This window comes from Rhinoderma darwinii, chromosome 5 (assembly GCF_050947455.1).
Source record: "Rhinoderma darwinii isolate aRhiDar2 chromosome 5, aRhiDar2.hap1, whole genome shotgun sequence".
Lineage (NCBI taxonomy): Eukaryota > Metazoa > Chordata > Amphibia > Anura > Rhinodermatidae > Rhinoderma > Rhinoderma darwinii.
Window position 1 is genome coordinate 298,923,885 of NC_134691.1, and position 20,385 is coordinate 298,944,269.

The window sequence follows — 20,385 nt, forward strand, 5'->3', positions numbered from 1 at the left end:
ATTCTATTCAGACAGGAACAACAGAAATCTAATGGAACAAAACCTGTGCCATAGCCTGGTAACAGGACTAATGGGTAAAAACTAGAAACATTTTTACTATACATAGCTACAACTTTGATAAGGTAAAGAAAAGTATTGATGAATCCCCCGATTTAAGGTGTGAGCACGATGCATACAGCACCCCATATATCTGTCTCCTGACATATACCAATTAGCATATTCATTAAGCTTGAGATATGACATTAGGAGTATGATGAAAACTGGATTATTGTATTAAATAAAAAAAGATTTCTATGTCAGATGTTTTTAAGAGGCAGTGAAATCAGTCTGTAAGCTCCATGGGGGATGGGACTGATGTGATCAGATATATTCTATAAACAGCTCTGAAGAGTATGACAATAATATCTATGTAATGAATAATAAAATAAGACACCACAAGATATTCATGTAATATTTATTACCTGTGTTGGACAATATGCCAAATACTCTTTGACAACATCAACGATAAAAGTAGGATTGAGCTTCTCTAAATATTCCACCCCAAGAGGTAGGCCATTTATTGCTGAAAAGTGCATGTCCACGGCTTCCTTTAAAAATCCGGCCACGACTTTCTCATCCTTATTTTCCTTTGAAGCAAGAATTGCCTCCACAAAGCATAATTCCTGCAAACGCCAACATAAAAAAAAATCACAGCAGACTAGATAGATTAAAATACACAGATATGTCCCATAAATAACAACTGTGACGTGAGGAAGTATTGGCTCCTGAAAAATGGATGACGAACATGTGGCCGTGCAGGGATATTTTTGATCCCAATTTTTCTTGATAATCTTAATACATTTCCATTCACCCTTCTTATATCATTGCATAAACAGCAGAGTTGCGATTCGGGAGTATGAAAATGATGGGTGACACCCCCTGTGGAAGCTGTCAGGGTGGTGATTACCAACCATCTTTTACAGATATAACTTGTTGAATAGAACTTTTTACAACTTGTTATAAAAGGACTTAACCAGGTAGCTATTAAATTCAATGGCCACAAAGGCTGTGCACATATTTAGGCCATTAACAAGAATCAAGGACACCCACCAATGTAATCTGACATGTTCAATTGCCAGAAGATTGCATAAGTGGAAAATCCTTTAAAGAAGCTCTGTCACCAGATGATAAAATCCCTATCTTCTATTGAATTTGATCGTCGCTGCAATGTAGATAACAGTAACGTTTTAGATTAAAATTTTAGATTTATGCAAATTCGTTTTTCAATGGACCTATAAGGACCTATGAGAGCTGACCAATCAGCGTCATACACTTCTCATCGTTCCCACCCAGCTTCTTTCACTGCACAGACACACAGCGTGTTCTCGCGAGATCACGCTGTGACGTGACTTCCTCCCACAGGTCCTTCACCATCGCGTCGGACGAGAGAAGACACATCGGCTCCAGGTGTCCGAGAGGGTACAGTTGAATCTGCAGCAGCATATCTCGCTGTGTGTCTGTGCAGTGAAAGAGGCTGGGTGGGAACGATGAGAAGTGTATGACGCTGATTGGTCAGCTCTCATAAGTAAAAAAAAGATGTGTAAAAATAAGAAAATAAAAGTTTTAAAAGTATTAAAAGTAAAAATCCCCCTTTTTACCTTATCAGTCATTTATTATTAATAAAAATATATAAACAAATAAACTATACATAATTGGTATCGCCGCGTCCGTAACGGCCTGAACTACTAAATTATTTCATTATTTATCCCGCACGGTGAACGCCGTAAAAAAAAATAATAATAAACCGAACCACAATCACAATTGTTTGGTCACTTCACCTCCCAAAAAATGGAATAAAAAGAGATCAAAAAGTCGCATGTACCTAAAAATGGTACTGATGGAAACTACAGTTTGTTACGCAAAAAATAAGTCCTCGCACGGCTTTCTTGATGGAAAAATAAAAACGTTCTGGCTCTTAGAATAAGGTAACACAAAAAGTGAATGATTGCTTCCAAAACGTATTTTATTGTGCAAACGCCATAAGACATAAAAAAAAACTATAAACATCTGGTATCGCCGTAATCGTATCGCCCCGCAGAATAAAGTGAATATGTCATTTATAGCGCACGGTGCACGCTGTAAAAAAAAAAGAATAAAAAAACAATCGTACAATTGCTGTTTTTTAGTCACCACGCCACCTAAAAATAGAATAAAAACTGATCAAAAAGCCGCATGCACCCCAAGAAAACTACAATGGATTCCTCAAGGGGTCTAGTTTCCAAATTGGGGTCACTTTTGGGGGGTTTCCAATGTTTTTGCACCACAAGACCTCTTCAAACCGGACATGGTGCCTAATAAAAAAGAGGCCTCAAAATCCACTAGGTGCTCCTTTGCTTCGGAGGCCGGCGCTTCAGTCCATTATCACACTAGGGCCACATGTGGGATATTTCTCAAAACTGCAGAATCTGGGCAATACGTATTAAGTTGCGTTTCTGTGATAAATCCTATTGTGTTATAAAAAAAATGGTATAAAGAGGATTTTCGGACAAAAAAAATTTTTTAATTTCACCTCTACTTTGCTCTAAATTTCTGTGAAACACCTAAAGGGTTCATAAACTTTCTAAATGCTGTTGTGAATACTTTGAGGGGTCTAGTTTCCAAAATGGGGTATTTGATAGGGGTTTCTAATATATGGGCCCCTCAAAGCAACTTCAGAACTGAACTGGAACCTAAAAAAAATAATAAATGAGGCAATACTTCGCTTCTTACATTATACTGATAATGAGCCGTGCCCACCCCGAGATGACCCCAGTTTTGACCGTTTGTATAAACGGAGACCCCTATTAGACCGTTCCAGTGCCCGGTTTTCCCAAGCATACACCCCCGAGAAGTGTATTTCTATTGATGAGTCCCTGGTACATTTTAAAGGGAGGGTTCAATTCCGCGAGTACCTGCCGGGTAAGAGAGCAAGGTATGGCGTGAAGATGTATAAGCTGCAAGAGTGCATCCGGGTATACCTACAGGTTTAGGCTATATGAAGGGAAGGACACCCCCAAACCAGACTGCATCCTGGACTACAATAGGTACATGGGAGGGATGGACTTGTAAGATCAAATCCTGAAGCCCTACAGCGCTATGCGGTGTGGTATAAGAAGCTGGCCGGGCACATCATACAGATGGCATTGTACAATGCGTACGTGCTACGTCGATGTGCAGGCCAGACGGGAACTTTCCTGGAATTTCAAGAGGTGATTATCAAGAACCTAATCTTTAGGGACCAAGAAGGGGGGGCACCCAGTACTTCTGGAAGCGGGGCCACACGCATCGTACCAAGGCGGCAACACTTTCCAGGAGAAGTTCCCCAAACTGGCAAGAATGGAAAAAGTCAAAAGAGGTGCAAAGTCTGCTATAAGAGGGCGATAAGGGATGACACAATATATCAATGTGACACGTGTCCCGAATAACCAGAGCTCTGTATGAAAGTCAGTTTTAAAATTTATCATACATCCCTTGGTTTATAATTTACCCCAATTTTACTTACCCTGATGCACTCCGCACAGCTTATCCCCCCTCGTCTTTCCCCTCTTGGCCCTGCTGTGTGCCCAGGCAGCTGATAACAGCCACATGTAGGGTATTGACATACCCGGGAGAACCCACATTACAGTTTATGGGGTGAAGGTCTCTGGTCAAAATGCTCACTACACCTCTAGGTGAATGCCTTAAGGGGGTAGATATTAAAACGGGGTCACTTCTGGCGGGTTTCAACTGTACTGGTACCTCAGGGGCTTCTGCATACATGACTTCGCACTAGAAAATCCCCAGTAGGCCAAATGGTGGTCCTTTCCTTCTGAGCCCTCCCATGGGCCCAAACGGCAGTTTATCACCAAAAATGAGGTATTGCCGCACTCAGGACAATTTGGGAAACAAAATGGAGTATTTTATTTCTTGTGAAAATAAGAATTTTTGAGCTAAAATGACATATTATTGGAAAAAATATATTTTTTTTTAATTCCCAGCCCAATTCAAATAAGTTCTGTGAAGAAACTATAGGGTCTAAATGGTCACATTACCCATAAATGAATTCCTTGAGGGGTGTAGTTTCCAAAATGGGGTCACTTCTGGCGGGTTTCCATTGCTTTGATACCTCTGGGGCTCTGCAAATGCGACATGGCACCCGAAAACCAATCCAGCAAAATCTGCACTCTAAAGAACACACAGCGCTCCTTCCCTTCTGAGGCCTCCCATGGGCCCAAACGGCAGTTTATTGCCACAAATGGGGTATTGCTGCACTCAGGAGAAATTGGGCAACAAAATTGAGTATTTTGTTCCCTGTGAAAATAAGAAATTTTGATAAAAAATTACATCTTATTGGAAAAAATGTCATTTTTTTAATGTCACAGCCCAATTGAAATAGGTGCTGTGAAAAAACTGTGTGGTCAAAATGCTAACAACCATAAATAAATTCCTTGAGGGGTGTAGTTTCCAAAATGGGTTCACTTTTGGTGGGTTTCCATTGCTTTGATACCTCTGAGGCTCTGCAAATGCGACATGGCACCCGAAAACCAATCCAGCAAAATCTGGACTCCAACAAACATATAGCGCTCCTTTCCTTCTGAGCCTTCCCATGGGCCCAAACGGCAGTTTATCACCACAAATGGGGTATTGCCACACTAAGGACAAATTGGGAAAGAAAATGGGGTATTTTGTTCCCTGTGAAAATAAGAAATTTTGATCACAACTGACATTTTATTGGAAAAAATGACATTTTTTTCATTTCACAGCCCAATTCAAATACGTGCTGTGAAAAAACTGTGCGGTCAAAATGGTAACAACAACCATAAATGAATTCCTTGAGGGGTGTAGTTTCTAAAATGGGGTCACTATTGGGGGATTCCTACTGTTTTGGCACCTCAACACCTCTTCAAACCTGGCATGCTGCCTAAAATATATTCTAATAAAAAAAGAGGCCTCAAAATGCACTAGGTGCTTCTTTGCTTCTAGGGCTTGTGTTTTAGTCCACGAGCGCACTAGAGCCACATGTGGGACATTTCTAAAAACTGCAGAATCTGGACAATACATATTTAGTAGTGTTTCTCTGGTAAAACCTTCTGTGTTACAGAAAAAAAAATGAATAAAATTGAAATTCAGCAAGAAAAATGAAATTTGCAAATTTCACCTCCACTTTGCTTTAATTCCTGTGAAATGCCTGAAGGGTTAAAATACTTTCTAAATGCTGTTTTGAATACTTTGAGGGGTCTAGTTTTTAAAATGGGGTGTTTTATGGGGGTTTCTAATACATAGGCCCCACAAAGCCACTTCAGAACTCAAGAGGTACCTTAAAAAAAAGGCTTTTGAAATTTTCTTAAAAATATGAGAAATTGCTGTTTATGTTCTAAGCCTTGTAACGTCCAAGAAAAATAAAAGAATGTTCAAAAAACGATGCCGATCTAAAGTAGACATATGGGAAATGTGAACTAGTAACTATTTTGGGTGGTATAACCGTCTGTTTTACAAGCAGATGCATTTCAATTCTGAAAAATGCAATTTTTTCAAAATTTTCTCTAAATTTTGCAATTTTTCACCAATAAACACTGAATATATCGACCACATTTTACCACGAACATGAAGCCCAATGTGTCACGAGAAAACAATCTCAGAATCGCTTGGGTGGGTTTAAGCATTCCGACGTTATTACCACATAAAGTGAAATATGTCAGATTTGAAAAATGGGCTCTGAGCCTTAAGGCCAAAACTAGGCTGCGTCCTTAAGGGGTTAAGTAGTGTCCATCCCCTATTACATAGATAGTTCTAATATGCAGTCCCACATAAACAAAATACTACCCTAGACCAATGTCTTTACTTCATCTAGATCATGTATACAACCACTATGCACATCTATTGCCATTCAATTAGGAAGTTTAGTCGGGTTGGTATTATGTGGGCATCATTTTAATCTGGAAAAATTTACTAACCTTTGATTTCCCTAGGGACTGTTGTACTTCACGGAGGAAGTCAAGTTGCTGCCCTGCTTCTTCCAGGTTATCTTGTAGTATCTGGCACCATATAATTCCTATTGCCAAATACAAATAAAGTTGTCTATCAACGTTATATTTTCAGCATTAAAGCCATCTTAAAATAACAATAAAACTTTTGCAAATTGAACTGATAGAAAAACATAAAATATGTTATAGTTGTCTAAGTAGATCCTAAGATTCTCCTCGTAGTAAATGCAGGCAGCCAGAACTTTATGGCCTCATGCACATGGCCGCAGCTGTGTGCACGGTCCATGACTACGCCACGGATGGCCCGAGGAGTGTCATCCGCGGCCGTCCGCAATCACGGACCATGCACATAAAAGATGCGGATGAATTGCTGATGCAAATACACATTCGTGTACATGAGGCCCATCAGTTAATTCTAGGGCTATATAAGGGTGTTTGCGCTCTATATACAGTAAGAAAAAACGGAGCTCCAATTCTGTAAAGCTATATTATGAAATTAATCAGCATTAATCAACAGAATTTTGGACTATAAAACAAATAGACGAACATTCACTTTAAAGACAAAATGCAAGAAGAAATGTAGATAAGGACCTATCAGAGCTTCGACGTGATTCCCATCTAGCTTCATGGCTGTTGAATACCAGCTGGCGGCTTTTGTCACGTTGCCTTGGTACATCTGCTGATTGCCCAGTTCTGTGGCGAGTTCTGCCCGCTCTGGAGAAATCCTGTATGCGCGCTCACAGAAGGCAGAGATCTCTTGCAGGATTAGCTTGCTCCTTCCACACTAAAAAGAAGACAAATTTGAAGAAAAGAAAACTGAGAAAAAAAACTTATTCCAGTACAGAGAACCTTTATACATAATAAATACTCTCTTCTGCATGTTGATCTGTTGGAGTACATAAGATTATGCAACGGTTGTATCAGAAGGAAAAGACTCTAGACATAAGTTGTTGGTTTCTATTCCAGTGTATCCAGCTTGCATATGTTGTATGGACAATGGGCAGCACTGTTGCCTTGCAGCGCTGGGGTCCTGGGTTCAAATTCGACCAAAGACAACATCCTTACAGAGTTTGTATGTTCTCCCCGTGTTCGTGTGCCCTTTCCTCGGTTTCTTCCCATACTCCCAAAACAAACTGAAAGGTTAAGTGGCTTCCTATGAATTTTTCCCTAATGGGTGTGTGTGTCTAAGACAGGGAAATCAGATTGCGATCCCCATTGGGGACATGGATTAATGTGAGTCATGACAATCTTTGTATGTTGAGAACAGGAAATAAATAAATAATAGAAGATGATCTGTGAATAAAATCACTCAACATATCAAATCCCAGGCACAACGACCACGCCACAAAAAAGACGTATTCTTACCAAATTGCAAATTACAAGGAGTTTGTGGAAATGTAGAACTGGGTTACGAGGTTCCAATATCTCAAGTGCGCTGATCAATTCTTTCACATGGGTAAGTGCCTACAATGTGACAAAAATATTAGGGTTATTAATAGAACGTCTATGTAATAAATGGGGTGTATCATAAAGACAACATAGACCATAGTCCATAGAACCTATCATTTTATGTTGTGGGAGGAAATCCACTTAACTGCAGAAAACATCAGTCCAACCCTAAAAATCATGTGAGCTAATATATAGCAACTTTAACCTCTGGTTAGGGATGAGGACTAGAGATATTCCTTCCTATAATAGCCAGTCTTCCAGTAATTTAGGAGGTCAATTGTTTGAAAAAAAAGAACCATCGTGCAGCGCTACTACCATCAAAAAGAGATCATAAGAGTAACGATAATTAAGGGTTTTAAAGTGGAGGCTACGCGTTTCAACACCGAATGGGCATCTTCATCAGGCCAAGAAAAAAACAGTAATTTAGTCACGGTATAGCATGACTTATCTTTGTCCTGGGCCCACACTAGTAAATACTGTGGTGGGATCCCCAAAGAGCAAAAAATGTAGAATACACGAAATAGGAGCCAAAATCACACAATTGATTTATTACCCTAATCTCAAATCAATCGATATTTAAGAATACACAATGTACTTACTCTCCAACTCAATATTACGTATTAGTGGAACGGAAAGTAAGTGGTGTTATCTATAGCAACAAAACAAGCCCCTAAAAAAGTTCTGTAGACCCTGCCGTTTTTTATAGACACTCGTGACATGGAGTGCGGTTTAAGAAGACGACTCTCTGCGCCACTTGTGAATGCGCGGTTGGCGTAATGTGAAAATGAGTGAGACATATTCAGGTGACCCATTATTAAACCTGATTTAATCTTTCCAATAGCGTAATATATTAGACTTTGAGGGGAAGGACATATGTTAATGGATTTTTTGGTTTGGGTGGAGTTACTAAAAACAAAATCGACAATCCTTTTTAGTGATATTTGAAGAAAGCAATGGATAAAACGAACCTTGGGTACATTTCCTTCTCTTGTGAGACAATGAATGGCCAGCATCTGAAGAGCATCAATGTTATTCCTCTGTATTGTTAATAGTCTACAACAATAAATAATGAAATGGAAAAAAAAAATGACTAACTAGACACAATTTCAAGAACACCAAAAATTTGGCTTGACCTGTCAGTGATATTAATAGGTCTTATTTTTCATGTTCATCACTAGTAAAAACTGATGTTTGCTCTTACCGCTGTGCTATTTCCAGGCTTTGATCCCAATCCTGCATGGCTAGAACATATTTCATCTTTAAAGTGAGCGCTGCTGGGAATTTAGGAAAACTAACAATTGTTTGGTTGATCACATCCAATGCTCCCGAATAATTATTTTGCAGCATCAGACATTCTGCCTGCAAAGACAAGCACAATTGTGACTAAATGAGACAAAGTCGCAATATCATACACAAAACTGAAAGAATATGGCGACTTCTTTCAATCATAATCTAAAGTGTACATTTGTTAATTCATTAAGATCACTGGGATTCACTTGTACATATGACTGAGGCATTAAGCGGGGCGATGCAGTTTCATTCATACTACAGTAGATCAGACGGAAAGATGGCAGCTTTCACTACAGGTACAAACATAAACTGCTTAAAAAAAAAATTCCACCCAAACAGAACAATGGCCATATATGAGTAGATCATAAGTTAGAGCAGCAGCCAAAGTTTGTGAATATGGTTTATTACAGAGATATTTGCATTTATCCTTTTTGTTGCTGAGGTAATTTAGACAATAATGACAACAAGAAGTGCAGCCATATTGGTTTTCATGTTTGAATTAGCTTCTTGGTAAATTTTCTCGGTGTTATTGCTTGAACTGACTGACATATTACCAATTCACAATCACTTTCAGGGAAGCAAATTTAAAGGCCATAACCAATATGGCTGCAGTTTCTGTTGTCACTTTTACAAAAAATGGCCGTCACAACAAAGAAAACCAAAGTCACTATCCCTCTATTCTTCCTACCAGTATAACTATATTAGGGTACCAAACTGATGTCCTTATTTTAATCGGTCTATCATAGTGGAAAGTTATTTTTAAAATGTACTTTAAAGGGATTATCACCACGAAAACCCCTGTCCAAATGTCCTATTTGGTGCTTTTGTGGAATAGGCACGTCCATGCATTACATGGAAAGTCATTCTTTTGAATAGCCGCCATGTTATTCTACATTGTCCTGACTTCCCCCGGCGATACCAGCTGATCGCCAGGTGTTAGGGAAGCTGGGCCTGACTTCTTTTTAAGAAGGGGTAGGCTTGATGAGACAACCTTTTCAACATGTACAGTACCTCAATTTTTTATTGCTTTAACAAACAAAAATATACATATATATCATTGAGTGGCAGATACTATTAGATTATTAGTAGGTAGGGTGGCCACACGTAATACAATGTTTGGGAATGGGCATCTAAAAATTGTTCTAACAAAGTGTTGAACATATAGCAAGACAGTGGGGGGGGGGGGGGTTATTAATACTATAATACTACTGGTATCCCCTGTGCATTGTGCCCTAGATTTGGAAAACTGGCATAAAGATAATGGTAAATCTGCCCCATTGAATCTTATGGAGACTTGTACTGGGCAGGATAAGTCTTAGGTGTTTAGCATATATTTTATACTAACGTAATAATCAGGTCCGTTTTATACGACAGATCATAAAATTAATACATACCTTTCCAGCAATTCCAAATAAATCCTTATTGCCCTGAGTCCCCTCATCAAAATATTTAAGACACTTTGCATTAGACGCCTCAGGAGTTAAATTCAGCCAACCTTTCAACACCAAGCCCTGGAAGAACACACATCGGCCATATTAGAAATAAAAATGATGCGAAAGAAAAATCTCATTCTCCAATTTTGACACAGTAACCGTTGTCGGGTTGTATGAGATTCAGACAATTCCCCTCCTGTGGCCACGTGAATACACATATCGGGCGGGCGCTAGTGGTGGAGGATAATTTTAATAATAAATGTATTTAAAATGTTTTTATATTTTACAAGTTTATGTTCTTTGGGGGAAATGTCTGAATCTTGGGCAAACACTTATCATATCATTTTGTAATATTTCATTTACCAATAGGCACTTTGTTTTTATTGCTCACTAGACAAATAAAGAGGCGGTATTCCTGAATTATACAGGGTGGGCCATTTATATGGATACACCTAAATAAAATGGGAATGGTTGGTGATATTAACTTCCTGTTTGTGGCACATTAGTATATGGGAGGGGGAAACTTTTCAAGCTGGGTGTTGACCATGGCGGCCATTTTGAAGTCGGCCATTTTGTATCCAACTTTAGTTTTTTCAATGGGAAGAGGGTCATGTGACACATCAAACTTATCGAGAATTTCACAAGAAAAACAATGGTGTGCTTGGTTTTAACGTTACTTTATTCTTTCATGAGTTATTTACAAGTTTCTGGCCACTTATAAAATGTGTTCAAAGTGCTGCCCATTGTGTTGGATTGTCAATGCAACCCTCTTCTCCCACTCTTCACACACTGATAGCAACACCGTATAAATGGCCCACCCTGTACATTGGTTTATAATGAACGACCTATAAAATATGCATTATTGTAATATATACGCATTAAAAAGTCTATGTATTCTGGGACCCAAATCTGCAACTAGTATGATCTATATCTTAGATTGCAGTGGAGGTTTTAGAAAAGAAAACTAGTCCTAACTGGATCAAGACTGAAGATGGCAGCCGGCCATTGTTTCACTACTTACCTCACCAGACCTACTGGACATTTTCAGCATCCTGTCGATGTACTCCTGGGCCTTATCACTTCTTCCGAGCAGCCATAGCAGCAGGCCTGCATAGTATAATGCTTTAGGTCCAGCTGATCGGCGAGTTTCTTTTAATTTTGCCTCTAACTCAGAGACAGCATCACGGTCTGTAAGGAATATCAAATTCAGAAGACATTGAATGTTGGTAGTTTAAGACTAATTGTGAGACACCTATGAGAGAATCCGTATCATATCAGTTAATGTTAAATAGCAGATAAATATACATCTGCAGTATTATATTATATTAAAGGGTAACTAAACTTTAAAAAAAACTTTTGACATGTCAGAAGTTTTTATCAGAGGGGGTCCGACCACTGAGCGAGCGGTGTAGGGGCTCAATAGAAAGTCTTTGAGTCCGTACACCGCTGAATAAATATAAGAATGTTTCCATTCAGTGACAGCAAGTAGAGATCTTGCAAATGGTGATGAATTGAACCAAAAAGGATGTTAAAAAGTTACAGAACTTTCCATTATACAGTAAATAAGCTTTATATATGGTTGGCCTTATGCACACGGCGCATGTAGGGATGCAGCAGTACACGGACTGCAATATGGACCTTTAGTATGAACCCGTATTGCTGTGCGGTACCTCCGCATTGGAGGGTGCCATCATTTCTGTGTGCCTTGTCCTCTGCGTGTCTCTGTGAAAAATTGACGGCACAGCATGGGCACGTACATTAGTTTGGTAGCTATATTTGGGATTTGTGTGATACAGATGCAGGACACAGTCATGTGCATGAGGTCTAAGGCCTCAGTGTATCTAGGCTCACATCTATGTCGTAGGCTTCGTCAGGAGCCATCGTTGCAGATTACGTTGTTTTTTTGCCAGACAAAATAGCGCAGCATGCAGCACTATTGTTTGGTAAAATGACAGACACTATGATGGAAACCCGAGGGAACCCATTAAAATCAATGGGTTCGGTCGTGTGTGGTCGTCGGAAGCAGAACAATGCAAAATCCTGATGCAGATGTGAACGAGGCCTTATTTATACACTTACCAATGACCTCACTTTTCTTGTGTGCATACATAAGCAACATGATGGCGCATATTGAGACTTCAGGGACATCCTTGAGAGACTCCAGCTCTCGCATTGCTTCCTGCCCATGATCTGTTACCATAAAAAAAATATACTTATACATGCGATCCCTTTAACAGGCCTACCAAATATATACAGTAACTAGCGCAACAATCATAACTTCTTTACCTCTTGTTTGTGCAAAAAAGCGAAATAAGCCAAGGTCCCCTTCTGAAATGTACCTTTGGCATTTTTCCTGCACATTGGCACTCCTGGCCACCCGCTCTGCAGAGAACTGCAACACAGCTCCATTCAAGTACATGGGGCTATATTGTTGTCTCCTGCACAGCGGGTGGATGGGAGCGTCGCTGTGCAGGAAACATCAGTGACTGGCATTGTGGCCCCTTCATTCTATGGATCGTTGGGGGTTGAGGCTGTAATGCCATAGTAATACGCCATCACTTGCTGTAGCGTGTCGATTAGAATGAATGGGAGCTGTACAGCATTGCTACACTCACACATGGACGTCTGTAGAGTCCATGTTTGTGTTTTTTACACATACACATCTCCGTACAGATGAAGTTCCTGAGATCTCTGCTCAAGGACTGTATCAGACCAATCAAATTAAAACTACACAGAGTCCTTAAGTCTTGTGCTCATTCATAAAAAATACAAATTAAAAAATATAAGAAATAATTTTGCCTAACATGAAGAGGAATTGGAAATGTAATAAATATTTCAGCTTTTAAAATTACCTTCCATGAGGATACCATAAGCCTTGAAAAACAGAAGCACTGGGTCATTGTGATACTTCTGCAGGCCTTCTCTGGTAATATGTTGCATCTGGCGGTAGTATTTATCATTACAGTAGAAAATAATGGAAGCCTGGAAAAGAAAAGGAAATTCAGAGACATTACATTCACTTGACAATTTGGTCAGAATCCACGGATAAGCGAATGTCTATGGAGACCGGCTGATGTTCGCCTGACATCTCCTGCTGTATTTAATCTGTCTGATACTATTATACCTGGCAGCCGGCGATCTCCCCCTAATAATAAAACATGCACTTTCAGCCACATTGGATTTGTATGTTTATAGAGGATTTGGCTCTAAGAAATATTCACCCAACAGTTATGGCATGTGTGTGTCCTGCTTAATATTGCGTCTTTATCAGCTCGGAAGTTAAGGCCCTTCATAGAACGCTCGTTGCCGATAATTGCCCTGTGTAAACAGGACAGCGAACAGCAGATGAAGGAGCAAATACCCGTTCATCTGCTGATCGTATCGTTTTAAAAAATGAAAAATATTATCGTTGTCGGCAGCACATCTCCCTGTGTAACCAGTGAGACGTGCTGCCGACGTGATAATAATGTATGGCGACAAGCGATTGGAGTAACGAGCGCTCATCCGCATACATAGCTCCTTGACAGGAGCAGACGAGCGCCAATCAAGGAGCTGTCTCGTTGATCGGCGCTCGTTAATACGGCACAAGACGGACCATGTAAGAGGAAGTGTACTCTTTCCCAATCTGATCTTGGACACTATAGGGATATATTCACACAGCGTGGATTTCCTGCAACAACAGCTCAGATTTTTGTTGTGGATTTGCCTGCGGATTAGCCCTAATGTAATTCAATGGAGATAATCCGCGGCACTTCAGTATCTGTAGCAATAATAAAAAATGCTTTGTATTTTAAAATCTGCAGAGTGTTCGTTATTCCATGCAGATATTTTGCTGAGTGTGTGAATGGGGTATAAAATACAGGTATTTACATGCCTTGCCGGCAGAATGTAAGCAGATTCTATAGTGGCACATAAACATGGCCAAAGGGGTTTTCCAGTTTTATGTAAGTAAAGCTTGATCGCTGTATAGATGAAAGGTTACAATGTTCTAATATACTTTATGATTCAATTCATCAATATTAATTCAATAGCGTAGCATGCAAATAGGGGGTGTGGTATGCAAAAAGGGGTGTGTCCTATATAATCATTATCTATCTATCTATCTATCTATCTATCTATCTATCTATCTATATATGCCAGTGTGCTAATAGGCATAGCTAAGTATGCTCTAACAACATGCAATATAGTGGGAAAACTCTGGGCTCTTTTAATGGACCCTGAGCTGTGTCCATTTGTGGTATGGGTACCAATCGGGATCTTTGCTTCTGTGCCATCCAAGGACTTAAATATTGTAGTATTAGGGTATGTGCACACACACTAATTACGTCCGTAATTGACGGACGTATTTCGGCCGCAAGTCCCGGACCGAACACAGTGCAGGGAGCCGGGCTCCTAGCATCATAGTTATATACGATGCTAGGAGTCCATGCCTCTCTGCAGGACAACTGTCCCATACTGTAATCATGTTTTCAGTACAGGACAGTAGTTCCACGGAGAGGCAGGGACTCCTAGCATCGTACATAAGTATGATGCTAGGAGCCCGGCTCCCTGCAGTGTGTTCGGTCCACTACTTGCGGCCGAAATACGTCCGTCAATTACGGACGTAATTAGTGTGTGTGCACATACCCTTAGGGTCACACTTGGCAGATTTTGTTGCAGAAATTTCTTAGACTGAATGTAAGTTCCATTTATCAGAATGGGTGGTGTCTGCAGCAAGTGCATGGATTTCTGACCGCTCCAATCAGATAAATGGAACTGATTTTCAGTTGCAGAAATTTCTGCAACAAAATCTGCCGCGTCTGACTGCGCCCTTACAGGCAATGTCTCGCTCATGATCATGCAGCCACAGTAGAAATGCCCTTGCGATCACTATGACGAGAATGCTTGTCACCGTGTGGGAACTGATTCCTGCCCATGATAAACCTTCTCATTGTTTCTAAAATAACCTACATTTATAGCATTGAATCAAGTGAAACATCCAGGTGAGTAATACACATAAACGCTATGTGCACCATTGTTTCTTGCATGTTCAGCGATCTCACTGGATCATATTGAATAATATAAATGTATAATATATACTGATGCAGTGCTGATCTCACCATGACCTGAGGATCTGTATCCGCCATTCTGCTGTGGTGTCTGCGCTGACCTCCTCCTGTGACGGTTGTGTCTTGGATAAGATTAGGATAAGATGGCCCTTCCTCCAGATCTCTGCTGGACCCAGGTGTCTGATCCCAGGCTGTCACAAATACAGATGATATTGCCTGTATATGACTTCCATAGTGGGATTACTACTTCACCCGCTCTCTCCCCGTTCCCCGTGACTATTAAGGATCTCTTAAGATTCCCCACTAGATCTTCCACTTCCACCCCATTAATAGCTCTATACTTCCAGTGAGATCTCCCGGTGTGCGCGTCCCTGGTTACCAGTTCTCTTCCGCTGTTGTCATGCGGCGTCACTACCCGCCAGGCATTCCAGTCGATTCCGGATTCTCTCCACCCTGATCCGTACAGGCTGACATTGGCGCTGGATTGCTAGGCCTGGCGATCGTGTAGTGTTGTGCGTGTCCCCGGCTTCGCTTATCCACTTGTCCCGGCAGTCACAGTCCTTTCCCCGACATGGGGCTATCTCTGAGCTCGGAGCCTGCGGATGGAGGCAATGAGGGTTACCACGTCCACGGGGTGAGTTCTTGTTATGTGCTGCGTTACTTCTGTCACTAGGAGAATCCCCCCTGGATATGTCTGTCTGTACCGGGAAGTAACGTGCTATAGGTAGGTGACGTAGGGTTTTCTGTCTGTGGTGGGACTACAACCCCTAGCTTCTGATTCCAGCCATGCTGGGAGTTGTATGGAGGTTCATGTTTATAGCTATTTCCTAATATAATGTTATACATGAGATCGTTCTCAGCTTTCCTAATAAGGGAATGCTCCTTATCAGCACAGACTTGTCATCATGTTGTTACTCTGTGTCAGTGTCTTGCTAAGAAGTATAAGGGAAATGGAAATCCAGTGGAGAATCGTAGACCTCACCTCTGGGGCGACTTTTCTCACGCAATGTTATGATGTGATTATGAGATCGCACAGGAAAATCGTAAGTGACAAATACATCGCAATTGTATGCGATACAGCGTTGCAGAAAGCGGCATGCACGTTTTCTTTGAATCCTTTTTACATTTAGGGTGGAGCCTTCGTTCTGAATGTCATAAAAAAAAAAATGATCTTGGGATCTCGGATAAAATTTCATTCACATAATATCTCATTCAATTCTAATGTGATCCTATAGGGAAAAAATATTGCATGCAGCATAAGCCAAACATTTTGGATTTCTGGGGGCCCCACTGGTCATGAGGAGATTATGGTACTATAAAGGGAAAAAAAAATACATGGCACTCATTATTGTTTTCAAAGATATAAAATCCAATTTTTTTTAACAACCACACTAAAAATTAGGAAATATCCTGGTAACGTTGCTCACGTACATATATGAATTCTTGAATGGAAACCCACTAAGTAATAAAGTATACTCTAGAATACCGAGAACTCTCATATACTTATAGCCTCTGTAGTATCGATACAATAAGGCCGGATTCACACGAGCGTGTGCGTTTTGCGTGCGCAAAAGGCACTTAACAGCTGCGTGTGTCATCAGTGCGTGATGCGCGGCTGCGAGATTTTCTCGCAGCCTCCATCATTATGACACTCTGTTTGGATGTTTGTAAACAGAAAAGCACATGGTGCTTTTCTGTTTACATTCAGAGTTTGACAGCTGTTACGCGAACCACGCAGTTCGCACGGAAGTGCTTTCGTGCGGCATGCGTGGTTTTCACGCACCCATTGACTTCAATGGGTGCGTGATTCGTGAACAGCGCACAAAGAAAGGACATGACATGTGAGTTTTACGCAACGAATTTTAAGGAGATTTACTGGACCCATTCAAATATTTATAGCCTATCCTTAGAATAGGCCATCAATACTAAAGTCCTGGAAACCAGGTTCCTGGTTAAAAAAAACTCGCTTTGACCGCGACGTGTGAACTTTTAGGTTTTTAATGTGAAGAAGCCCTCCTGCAGGGAAACTGTCTCTTGTAGATCTCCCCGCCGTACAAATACTCCCCTTCTCTTACGCTTTTTTCCGCAGCATTTTAAAGCTACCTGTTGCAGGATTCATGTGGAAAAACTGCAGTTAAACGCAGGTAATTCCGCAGGTAAAATCTGCACTTCATATTTTGGTTTTTAGGTGAGGATTTTATGCTGTGGATTTTGGTGCCTTTTTTTTTTTTTAAATAAACTTATCAGATGCTATTTTAAGGCTAGTTTCACACTAGCCTTGTCTACCGTTTAGGCCTCTTCCGTCAGAGGAAGAGATGACCGGAAAGCATCACTTTTGTTTGAATTACCACTGTTGCAGTTGGATTCCGTTCGCCTCCGTTCCGCTAGGTTTCCGACATGCTGCAGTTTTTAAACCACATGACAGGTCAATTTACGCGCAGAAAAATTCCGCCACGCAGAGATGAGATTATTTGAGATCTCGTTTACTTTGCTGGTACTGTATCCACATGTAATATATAGTGTGCAAATCCGCACATAATACGCATATTGTGCATTTCAAGCAGTTTTTATGTTTTTTTTTAAATTTAGTGTCCATTTGTACATAGGCTTTTCCTGGCGTCTTTTGATGTTCTACAGAGAAGCCTAAAAAGAAAAATTCCAGAAAAAACGCTGTATTTTATAAAAAAAAAAATGTTTTATTTGAATCATCTGAGAGAAAAAAACACTTCATATGAACTTACAGTATGGCCCCATAGAATTGTATGGTCATCGTATTCTGGCTCTGTGCATAAGGCCTAGCTGTCAGCTTGGGACATTGACAAAAATGAACATTCAAAAACATTGCTGAAGTCGGCCATGTTCGCTGACCGTGTCGGGGGGCCTTGCAGTCCCATATATCCTCTATTACTATTGGGCCTCGCATCTACGATGTATCCCAGCATGGTCCACACTAGCTGCTTACACTAAATGGATGGAAATTCTTTATTGTGGAACAACCTATACTCCCCTCCCAATAATTTCCTACTAGGTCTCATGATGCACAGTCATGACGTGTGGAAAACGTGTTCTAGGCGACTTCCCCTCTGTTGTAGGAAATCCCCCTTGATATCTTTCCTGTTTCAGCTGCACTTTCCTCATGGCCAGATGGCGCAAATGTCCAGACCTTGGTTTAACAAAGGACTGTTTAACTTTGCGGACTTAGTCGATCTCACCACCAGGAAAATACATCCTTTTGATTGGCTACAAGACAAATTCTCCCTGCCCATACAGGATAAATTCCACTACATACTCCTAATGCACTACAACAATTCTCTCTCCCGTGGTTACCCAGTGCCCATCCCACTAGGCTTTGAACACTTATGCCGGCAGGGCACCTCTACTAAAGGCCTTATTTTTGCTATCTATAACATTCTGCTTAATCCAACTCCTGACCAATTGCTAAGACACTGAGTTTTTTGCAGGCAGAAAAATCTGCCTCAAAATTCCGGATATTGACCTACCTGCACGCCGTTTGCCGCGTTTTTCACTACGTCTTTTTGCCTGCAGCCATTGAGCGCCGCGGGCAAAAAACGCTTTCTCTGCCTCCCACTGATGTCAATGGGAGGTCAGACGTAAATGCCTGAAGATAGGGCATGTCGCTTCTTTTTCCCGCGAGCGGTTTTCACCGGTCGCAGGAAAAAAAACGCTTCCACCTCCCATTGAAATCAATGGGAGGCTTTTTTGGCGCGGTTTCCCTGTCAAAATACGTGTAAAAAAACCTCTGTGTGAACTTCCCCTTATATGGAGCGGTATTTGGGGAGAAGGATTTCAGCTGCCACATGGCAAACTATTTGGAGGAGAGCTGCCAAAACCTCGGTACTCACAATTTATAGGTTGAACCTATATAAAGTGATGATGCACTTGTACCATACACCTGAAATCCTCCACCACCTGAACCCAATGATCCCTGCTACTTGATGAAGATGTCAAAATGCTAGGGGGTCTTTGTTTCCAATTTTTTGGGAATCTCCAAGAATAGGATCATTCTGGGATGAAGTTAAACGACTCATATTCGATACACTTCAATTAGACGTCCTGTTGGATCCTTTATTGTACCTGTTGAATGTCCAGCCCGTCCCAGTAGGGAAGCCTTCCCTAGCACTTCTTTCGCACATTTTGACATCGGCCAAATGTCTCATAGCTCTCTGCTGGAAACAACCTGCTCCTCCCGTGCCCACTGACTTATATTCCAGGATTAAAGATATTAGATGTCTAGAACATCTTACTGCGGTGATTTTTGATCGCCTAGAGGATTTCTCGAAAATTTGGCACTCGTGGGATGTATTTTCTATTACATGTCATTTGTAGAAAGTGACATTTGCCCTCCCAACCTTTTTTGACTAGAATGAAAGGTCAGGATACCCTGCAATCCCTCCCCTTTGTCCCTATTGTATTCCGTGTCGCGTTGCGTGTGTCTTCTGTGTTTTTCATCATACTGCTCATCACAAAAGCAATGAATTGATGCTCTCTATCTGGTTTATTATTACTATTTATATGCCGTAGATCTGCTTAAAGGGGTTTTCCCATCTTGGACATTTATGGCATATCCTGTTGATATGACATAAATGTCTGATAGATGCGGGTCCCACCTCTGGGACCCGCACCTATCTCTAGAACGGGGCCCCCTAAACTCGTTCTAGCTTACTCGACTCCCGGCCACATCCTGGATATATGGTCGGGAGTTACGGAAACAGCGGAGCACAACGAGCTACGCTGTTTCTGTTGCTACTGTGTTCCGGAAACAGCGTAGCTCGCCGTGCTACGCTGATTCATCAACTTCCATGTACTTCTATGGAAGTTACGGAAACAGCGTAGCTCAGCGAACACCCGGCTGTTTCCGTAAGTTTTTTGACGCGGAAACCGTGTCGGAAAACGTGCCAAAAAAAGTCCCAAAAGCGGCAGCGTTTTTTCCCTTCGAGCGGAAAAATCGTCTTGCAGGAAAAAGAAGCGACATGCCCTATCTTCGGGCATTTACGTTTCTGACCTCCCATTGAAATCAATGGGAGGTAGAGAAAGCGTATTTCATTCAATGGCCGTGGGTGAAAAACGCGGCAAATGGCGTGCAGGTAGATCAAAATCTGCCTCAAAATTTCAAACTGAATTTTGAGGCAGAATTTTCTGCCTGCAAAAAAAAACAAAAACTGT

General features: G+C 41.0%; 2 protein-coding genes across 2 annotated transcripts in view; one reads left to right on the plus strand and one right to left on the minus strand.

Annotated features, from left to right (window-relative positions):
• TTC21A (tetratricopeptide repeat domain 21A) overlaps positions 1–15,856 on the minus strand; it is a 40,937-nt gene extending 25,081 nt beyond the window's left edge. Inside the window, exons 1-11 of the mRNA XM_075827339.1 lie at positions 15,253–15,856; positions 13,006–13,135; positions 12,233–12,343; positions 11,175–11,341; positions 10,115–10,231; positions 8,632–8,789; positions 8,399–8,483; positions 7,347–7,445; positions 6,573–6,765; positions 5,952–6,049; positions 462–662 (exon numbers count right to left, since the gene is read on the minus strand). Of these exons, the coding sequence (XP_075683454.1) occupies positions 462–662; positions 5,952–6,049; positions 6,573–6,765; positions 7,347–7,445; positions 8,399–8,483; positions 8,632–8,789; positions 10,115–10,231; positions 11,175–11,341; positions 12,233–12,343; positions 13,006–13,135; positions 15,253–15,279 (1,386 nt within the window). The 5' untranslated portion in view covers positions 15,280–15,856. The remainder of the gene's footprint in view (positions 1–461; positions 663–5,951; positions 6,050–6,572; positions 6,766–7,346; positions 7,446–8,398; positions 8,484–8,631; positions 8,790–10,114; positions 10,232–11,174; positions 11,342–12,232; positions 12,344–13,005; positions 13,136–15,252) is intronic.
• The window catches only part of GORASP1 (golgi reassembly stacking protein 1), a 31,478-nt gene continuing 26,708 nt past the window's right edge, over positions 15,616–20,385 (plus strand). Inside the window, exon 1 of the mRNA XM_075827340.1 lies at positions 15,616–15,835. Within this exon, the coding sequence (XP_075683455.1) occupies positions 15,773–15,835 (63 nt within the window). The 5' untranslated portion in view covers positions 15,616–15,772. The remainder of the gene's footprint in view (positions 15,836–20,385) is intronic.